Genomic DNA, 8,545 nt, shown 5'->3' with positions numbered 1-8,545 from the left:
CATCTCAAAACATTCACGTTATTACCACCTGGGAATATATATATATATATATATACATACACATATATATACAATATATATTTGTACACACAAATATATGTATATACATACATACATACCCCCCCACATACGCAGGATAATATGTATACATATATACATATATATACATATATATGTATACACATACATATACACACACATATATGTATGTATATATATATATATATATATATGTATACATATTATCCTGCGTACTGTAGCTTTAAAGAATTAGCTTTTGTGATACAAAGCGAAACAGCAACAGCTTTGGGTTTTTTTTTTTTTTACAAATTTTATTGTAATATAGCCCTTATTTCCCAGTGTTTCATGTATGTAGTTAATTCAGTGTCTTGACTGTTTTACCCAGGGTCAGGTGAAGAAACACATCCACCTTCTTGCAGCTTCGACCATGCGTTATTTATGCACAATTAGACTCCAGTCAAGAGTCTACAAGTCATACAATTTCTTAAATCATGCTTCATTATTTTCCCGTCTGGGTGAGAGCCTCAGTCAGTGTTAATCCTTGATTTCATCCTTTAATTGAACTTCAGTCAATTGAAAGATAAAAGAGTCATTGTCTACTTCAGGTCACAGACCAAAGCTTTATGGAACACTGTGCCAATTAGCAACTTCCCTCCATATGTTGTGGCTACAGATGAACCCATGATCACCTGACCATCATCTGCATATACCTGAGTCACCACCGGCTCATCAGAATGGATCTTCTGGATCCTGATGACCTGAAGAAAACGTAAACCAGAGACAGAGAGAGAATTACAATGATGATACAGTTAAGAGTTATCTTTACATTTTAGTTAAGATATTATAGATTTTAAAACGTGAACACATAAAGCTTAATATTTCTTAATGTTACAAACTGGTTTAAGTGAACGGACAAACCTCTGATCCAGGTGGGTCGTTGGGGTCGGACACAAACATTTTCCATCCATTAGGGTGACAGCCTAACCACAGGTCACCTGTTTCAGGGTCAACTTCAATGTTGTCACAGAGTGAACCCAGAGCCACAGACTGGTGACACAAACGTATGTAAACATACAGTCATCATGGTTTTTAAAAATGAATTACTATTCAAGCATATTTGCCATTATGGGTAAATAGTATACACAATAACTGAAAAATCATTGCTCAAAGGTTAAAATATTTACCTTCACAGGGGCCAAAGTATTGTCTTCTTTCCGCTCCAGCAAATGCACATTGTGGTCAAGCACATCTGCCACATATATATGTCTATAAATATTAATAAAGTTCAAAAAAGGTTAAGGATATTTCAATATTCAAGCATGAAAGATCACTGGTGTCTCTCCAAACATTACTCTTACCTTTTGTCTGGAGACATATTGATGCCATTGGCCATGTAGTAACCTTCGGAGACTATTTTTACATCCTTGGGACTGTAGTATACAACATTAGACCAAGGCTGAAACAGAAGTGGCTCCACCACAGCTTTGAAGATTTCGTGGGAAAAATAGTGATCGTTGGTTGCATAGAAACTATCCACACCCACTGCAACAATATCATTTAGACTGGAAAGAAATCAAAACGCTTTAATGACACACAATAAATATATTATTAGCCATGAACAGAGTGTGTTGTTTTAGATGGGGTACAGTTTAAATTTGTCACCATACTGCACCTGTAGAGAAGTTCATGCTTTATTGTGTTCAGATGCACCAGGGAGTGATCGTCCTCAACAAATCTAAAGACCTCCACTTGACTTTTGTGCTGAGGATGGTTGACAACAAACAGGTATATCTCGTCATCTGATGGGAAACAAGGAAAGCATTGTTATAAAAGTGAAATTAACTGATTGCAGAAATACAGACACGCTCAGGTGTAATAATCTCAGTGTCTCCTTATGGGCCCAGAGGTTACTCTGAAGGAACCGAAGGACAAACAGGTTTGTCTACATAACTCGACAGGCACACACAAGAAAAACACATGTAAAAACATCCTCATCACTAACCATTCAATCAGATGTAGGGAAAATTAACAAATATGTTTCTTTTGTTTCGATTGATATTACTCTTAGTTGAAATTGAAAAAAAAAACAAGCCACTGGACTATATTTTTTCCCTTTGTGTCAGAAATGTGTGTAACATGTGCTTTCACCATTTGTATCAATGTATGCACTGATGCCATGGGGGTTGAATATGTCCAGATCAAAGTTTCTTGGCATGCGCAGCTCCACTGGTTTCATCCGTGGATCCTGTAGATCAACAGAGTAGATCTTTCCGGGTACGTCCGAGCCTGGTAGTCCAGGATACTTCAGACCCTTGAGATATTAAAAAAAGCATATGAAATGACTAACACAGATGTTAGGTTGTTAAATAAAATACGACATGACAAAACATGCCACCATATAGAAACCAATTTTTTTTGTTTGATTTTCTTCTTCCCTTCATCAGCAGTACTTTCTAAAACGGAAACAATGTGACAGACACATCAGACCTATCTGAGGGTGTGTTTGTGTGTATACAGAGGCAGCGCAGGGGTGGGTGGGGGCAAGGAGCATTTATCACATCAAACTGCTGGACAACCACGTTTGTTTGTATTTTAGCAGGAAAATTCAATTTACAAGTGGCAATTTTCTGAGAGCAAAAATGTGTGGAGTTGCATCAAGTCTGTAACCCGATTGATGATGCGGTGCAGAAGAGTCTTTCTTTCTTAGATCACTTGTTTAATATTATACTGAATGGTTAATAGTCAACTATTGATCAATAATGCCATAAATAATCCTGCCTATTATGCCTTTAAATGGCTTTACCCGAAATAAAAGGACTCTTTCCAACGCGTGTTTTAATTTTTTGTTTTGCTCCGAGTTGTAATTCTTTTACAGTGTGTTTTCTGATAAGGTTTTTTAACCTTAGACAACAACAACCTTTAACAAACGTGGCAGCTGCACAATTCAAATACTCACAGTGCTGATAAAGGCGAGTCCATCCCGAACCACTGTTATATCCTCAGAGCCATGACCTGAAAGTACGCAGCAGCACCAAAAGGGTTAGTTTATAGTTTTCTCTCTGTGTTTATTTGCGATTTGTTAGGTTGTAGTTGGTGAGTAGTTACTTACTCAGGTGTTTCAGAGTCACACAGTTGGGCAGGTGATTTCTGACCAGTTCTCTGGAGGCGAGAGTCCTTTTCCTGCAGTGTTTTCAACACAAATCATTACTTTACTCCAGACGGTGGGGGAAAAAAAATCGTTATTCAAACATTAACAAAGTTGGTTTCTACGTTACCTTAAGTTAAGAATCCTCTCTCCCAACAGCGCCGATAAGGCAGCTATTACCAGAGAGATTAACACTAACTTTCCCATTTGGAAACGATTTACCTAAAGGCAAAGGTTTAGCTTATGTCCACCAAACTACCGTAGCCGAGGAGGTTCACGCGCCACTAACGCTGCCTTCATGACCGTCGGAAACACAGAAAGTAATAACGCCTACTTAAAGGCGTATCTGCAGCAGAATGTGTGCGTTTTTAATTTTGAAAACGCAGAATGATGCACACACACACACAGTTTCCAAATGTAATTAATAATTATTCAATATCCAATTGTCCAATATGCTTATAGCAAAGAGAGTAACGCAAAATGGAATTAAATGTATTACAATACAGCTGCAGGACAATATATAATGTATTGACTGATGATTAACCACCTTGCAGCTTTGATGAACATCTGTAACAGCCCTGGCCTGATGTCACGATATATAACCTTTTGTACAAAAGCTATAGACGTGGTCTGTTCTACACAGACCTCTGTGCATGTGTAATGGCACGACTCCATCAGGTGGATTTGTAAACTTTTGTCTGATTTTATGTGGTTTTCATGTTTTCCGAAGAGAAAAATTACTAGGGCATAAAATGGTCAAAGTGCATCACGTGCAACCTCATGTTTGAACAGGTCTGAAAAACGTGGACTCTGTTTTGTGGTTCATTTATTTTATTCACGTTCCTCTTTCATGCTTTTCAAAACCATATGGAAATGTTTACACTCACTGGTCACTTTATTGTGTACACCTGCTCTACTGCTTAATACAAATATTTATGCGGCCAATCATCATGGCAGCAACTTATTGTCGTGTCGATGTCAGACAGGCTGGACTGAGTATTTCAGAAGCTGCTGATCTTCTAGGGTTCTTATACAAGACCAGCTATGTACTCTTTACAGAGAATGGTCCAAAAACAGTGAATACATTCTGTGAATGGCAGTTCTCTAGGCAAAGATGCTATGTTGATGCTAGAAGTCAAAGGAGAATGACCAGACTGGTTCCAGATGATAGAAAGGCAACAGTAATAAAGTAGCCAGTGAGTGTCCGCTTATACATCGATGCCTCCAAAATTAAGACTTGTGCATAATATGTATCCACAGCCAATGGTTATACACCAACTTTCTTCACACTTACCAGTAAACAAGTGACAGTTGTTTTGGGCACACCATCATGATGATCATAGAATGTATGTGGATCCATGGTTCTCAAATTGACCTCCAAACTGTTCAGGAAGAATTTTCAACCACCCTCATGTGTAGAACCACTTCAGCTCAGCCATGTTCTTGGTGTTCATGTCTGATGTGAACTGCATGCCTGAGGTCATTCTATCTGGTTAAGGTCTGGGGTGTGACTGAGACACTTCAAAAGGTGTGTTTTCTTATGTTGAAGCCATTCTGAAGTGGATTTATTTAGCATTTTTGGTCACTTTCTCACCCAGCTTCTATGAAGCTTCGACTAGCGGACAGACACCCTGACATTTATTTAGAAGACTGCTTGATAAACTTGAGTTCATTACGTCCTCAGTGATGACAAGCTATCACGGCCCTGAGACAGCAAAGCAGACCCCAAATCCTAAGGCTCCATCCATCGGTTTTTACCATTAGGTTTTTATGTTGGTATGCACTGCATAAAACAGTGTGGAGTGTACAAATGTGCGGCAGTATTATTGATTAATTTTTTTTGGAACAGTGGCTTCCTCTGTGTTGTCATCCTTCCCAAGTAACAGCTGGTCATGATAAAACCTGTAAATATCAAAATTCCTGCTGAAGACTTCAGAATGTTGGAGACAACATATATATATGTATATATCTATATATAGATATATACATATATATAGATATGTGTGTATATATATATATATATATATACATATATACATATATATATCCTAACACCTCCTAACTAATTTCATTGATATTTCTTTGATGAAACACAAGCTATGCTTAAACTCCACTCCACTGAATTGTTGTTGAAATCATAAGCATACTCCCAATGACAATGACCACTGCACCACCCAATTTTAGAGTCTTTTATTTTATTGTTTTAATGTATGTGTTTGTATTTTATGTAAGGTGACCTTGATGAGGAACAAATCACATTTTAAGACAAATTAATGCACAAAAAAAGGAAATTCCAAAGGGTCCACATGAATTCACTTAAAAATAGAGAAAAACTCCTAAAGAGTAATATCTTTAATCTTTGTATCATGAACAATTTTTGTTTCATTAATGGAGAAATAATTCTTACACTGATACTATAAAAACATTACTATAATTATGTTTAATTATAATTATAGTTATAATATTTACCTTCACAGGGGCCAAATGTATTGTCTTCTTTATGCTACACATGCACATTGTGTTCAAACAGATCTGCCACATATACAGTATATGTCTGTCAAAATAAAGAATATCACACTGCAAAATTCAGTCACGTTATGTCATGAAAAATCATTGTGTTTCTCCAAACACTGGTCTTACCTTTTATCTGGAGACATATTGATGCCATTGGCCATGTAGTAACCTTTGGAGACTATTTTTACATCCTTGGGACTGTAGTACACAACATTAGACCAAGGCTGAGACAGGAGAGGCTCCACCAGAGCTTTAAGGATCTTGTGGGTAAAATAGTGAGTGTTGGTCGCATAGAAGCTATCCCCGCCCACTGCAACAATATCATTTATATATATTTATAACAGAGTGTGTTGTCACCATACTGCACCTGTAGGGAAGTTCATGCTTTATTGTGTTCAGATGCACCAGGGAGTGATCGTCCTCAACAGATCGAAAGACCTCTATTTGGCTTTTTTGCTGAGGACGGTTGACAACAAAGATGTACATCTCGTCATCTGATTGGGAAACAAGGAAAGCATTGTTATGAAAGTGAAATGAACTGATTGCATGCATACAGACACGGCCCAGGTGTAATAATCTCAGCGTCTCCTTATGGACCCAGAGGTTACTCAGTAAAACTGAAGGACAACAGGTTTTTCCACATAACTCTACAGGCACACACAAAAAAAAATCCTCATCACTAACCATTCAATCAGATGTAGTGAAAATGAACAGAGAAGAGTTTTCCTGCCACAACGGAGACTGGTAGCCCAGGATACTTCAGACCCTTGAGATATTAAAAACATGAATTTACTCACATAAATGTTAGGAAATTAAATAGTCGGGGAGAAAAAACCCTGCAAATACAATAAACCATTCAAACTTTGACGATAGTTAAATACATGTGTTAAACATTTTATCTATGTAGAATGAAACATGATTCATGTACTTTAGACAACAAAGTTGTAATAGATGTAATATGTTTACAATCTGTCATTGTCACTTTGTCTGCCCTGTAGCTCATCTCTACTTTCATCATAATTCTCCACTGCTGTGTCTCTGTTGTTGCTCAAAAGTGGCCCACCTTTCACTCCACTTGCTGATGAAACTACATATGTATTATCCAAGTAAAACAGATGTTGGGCTTGGTATGCATGTGTCTTTTGGTTGTGAGGGATCCTCAAACTAACTGGCAATGCATGAGAGTAAAGACAAAGAAGGGGGATGTATGTAACACTGGGGGCTGCAGTATTACAAATCGCCCATATATCTCCTTTGAAGATTTCTACATTTGATTATCCAAAAAACGAATGTATATCTTTGTGTATTAGACAAAACATGTCCAACACTTTATAAAATCCATAAATATCTGTATTTCTATTCAAGGTAATGGGCCTTTTCATTTCGGTTACCTTTCAATGTCGTTAGTCTTCTCCACTAATGTGAAATGTTCATGGAATACATACAGAGGAGAAAATCAATGTATTATCGTGTACCGCTGACTCCGCCTCTGTAGATGGTGCCATAGCTCTATATAAGCTAGTGCGTATTGAATATGTTTCCTGTTAACCTTTATCTAAAAAAAGTGTCTCTTTTGGGTCAGATTTGCTGGTCCCAAGCCAAGATAATGAGGTCTAGAACTGTGAACCCCCCTATTTAGGGTGGGTTTATTTTTACTAATTTTGTATACTTTTGTCTATTCCTCTCTCCCACAGCTGTACATTACATACACAAAAATTAGGTGATAATATTTAGGAACATCTAGTGACTTTCAGGACTGCCAATAACTACTTTCTTTACTGAGGAGTTGGTAACACAGAGAGCCTAGATGAAGCTCTACTGATCAATGATGCTAAAATAATCCTGCCGACAGTACCTTTAAATGGCTTTACCTGAACTGATAGGACTGATTACTGATTACTAATTGTAATAAATCTGCTATTTATTGTACTGTCAGTTTATTTAACATTTGACAAATGTGGCAGGTCTCCATCTCAAATACTCACAGTGCTGATAGAGGCGAGTCCTTCCCCAACGACTGTTGTAACCTTCCGAGCCATTATCTGAAAGTACGCAGCAGCAGCAAAGGGGTTAGTTTTAATGCCTGAGTGTTTATTTGAGATTTGTTTTGTTGTAGTCGGTGAGTAGTTACTTACTTGGGTGTTTCCGAGCCATGTACACAGTTGGGCAGGTGATTTTTGGCCGGTTTCCTGGAGGCGAGAGGCATTGCCCTGTATTGTTTCAACACACAACATAACTTTTCCTACTTTAACGGAAAAAAGAAATCCCAACAGCGATGATATTACCAACGGGATTAACAGTAGCTTTCCCATTAGGAAATGATTTACCGAAAAGCAAACTTTGTCAACTTAAATCTTTAAAACCACTCAACTATAGTTGTCGAGGCCATGGTCGAGGTACACGCGCCACTAATGCTGCATTCAAGACTATCGGAAATATGGCCACTATTAACGCCAACTTCATGACTGCACAACGACAAAAAGAAAACCATTATGGTTATTTAAATTACGGTTACGGGTGTTTAAAGGGCTACTCCGGTTATGTCAATAGCGACTCATCTACTGGTGCTGAGATTGTCTGAAGAAAGAGAAAATATGGAGTGTGTGGCAATTCTCTGAATGCCTTGTTGATGCCAGAGAATGATCAGACTGATTCAAGATTATGATTAAGTACTAAAATCTCCAGGTATCCATAAAATCATATTAGGTGACGCAGTATGTCACCACATCCAATTGTGAACAGCTATACACCAACTGTCAACCAAAGCCACCTAAAATACTTCATATATTTGTTTTCTACACAACATAAATCACTTGATGCAAAAAGACAATTTGTCTAAGGAATAATCCAGAGGAATTAGCCGAC

General features: G+C 37.6%; 1 protein-coding gene and 1 long non-coding RNA gene across 4 annotated transcripts; both read right to left on the bottom strand.

Annotated features, from left to right (window-relative positions):
- Positions 1–311: 311 nt before the first annotated feature.
- Positions 312–3,464, bottom strand: LOC122774224 (serum paraoxonase/arylesterase 2-like). The gene is made up of 9 exons (XM_044033322.1): positions 3,297–3,464; positions 3,131–3,201; positions 2,978–3,033; positions 2,170–2,332; positions 1,694–1,820; positions 1,380–1,583; positions 1,206–1,287; positions 940–1,068; positions 312–779 (listed from the first exon to the last, which is right to left on the bottom strand). The coding sequence occupies exons 1-9, from the start codon at positions 3,371–3,373 to the stop codon at positions 618–620; spliced, it is 1,071 nt and encodes a 356-aa protein (XP_043889257.1). The 5' UTR covers positions 3,374–3,464; the 3' UTR covers positions 312–617.
- Positions 3,465–5,454: 1,990 nt separating this feature from the next.
- LOC122775035 lies at positions 5,455–8,222 on the bottom strand. 3 transcript variants are annotated; one of them, XR_006361056.1, is made up of 5 exons: positions 7,816–8,222; positions 7,666–7,722; positions 6,365–6,446; positions 5,807–6,174; positions 5,455–5,720 (listed from the first exon to the last, which is right to left on the bottom strand). It is a non-coding gene; the product is annotated as an uncharacterized LOC122775035 (long non-coding RNA). The 3 variants fall into 3 exon arrangements; XR_006361057.1 differs by lacking the exon at positions 5,455–5,720 and having other exon boundaries at positions 5,727–5,940; positions 6,048–6,174; XR_006361055.1 differs by lacking the exon at positions 5,455–5,720 and having other exon boundaries at positions 5,727–6,174.
- Positions 8,223–8,545: the final 323 nt, after the last annotated feature.

The sequence above is a fragment of the Solea senegalensis genome, linkage group LG9 (genome assembly GCF_019176455.1).
Source record: "Solea senegalensis isolate Sse05_10M linkage group LG9, IFAPA_SoseM_1, whole genome shotgun sequence".
Taxonomy (NCBI): domain Eukaryota; kingdom Metazoa; phylum Chordata; class Actinopteri; order Pleuronectiformes; family Soleidae; genus Solea; species Solea senegalensis.
This window is presented reverse-complemented; position numbering and strand designations above follow the sequence as displayed.

What these genes read in the sequence shown, in the direction of transcription:
- LOC122774224 (XM_044033322.1), bottom strand. Translation starts at nt 3,373, where the DNA reads ATGGGAAAGTTAGTGTTAATCTCTCTGGTAATAGCTGCCTTATCGGCG. An exon ending in AAGCATGAACTTCTCTACAG is followed by an intron (nt 1,584 to 1,693) that starts GTGCAGTATGGT and finishes ATTTCTTTCCAG; the next exon opens with TCTAAATGATATTGTTGCAG. An exon ending in AATATGTCTCCAGACAAAAG is followed by an intron (nt 1,288 to 1,379) that starts GTAAGAGTAATG and finishes TAATATTTATAG; the next exon opens with ACATATATATGTGGCAGATG.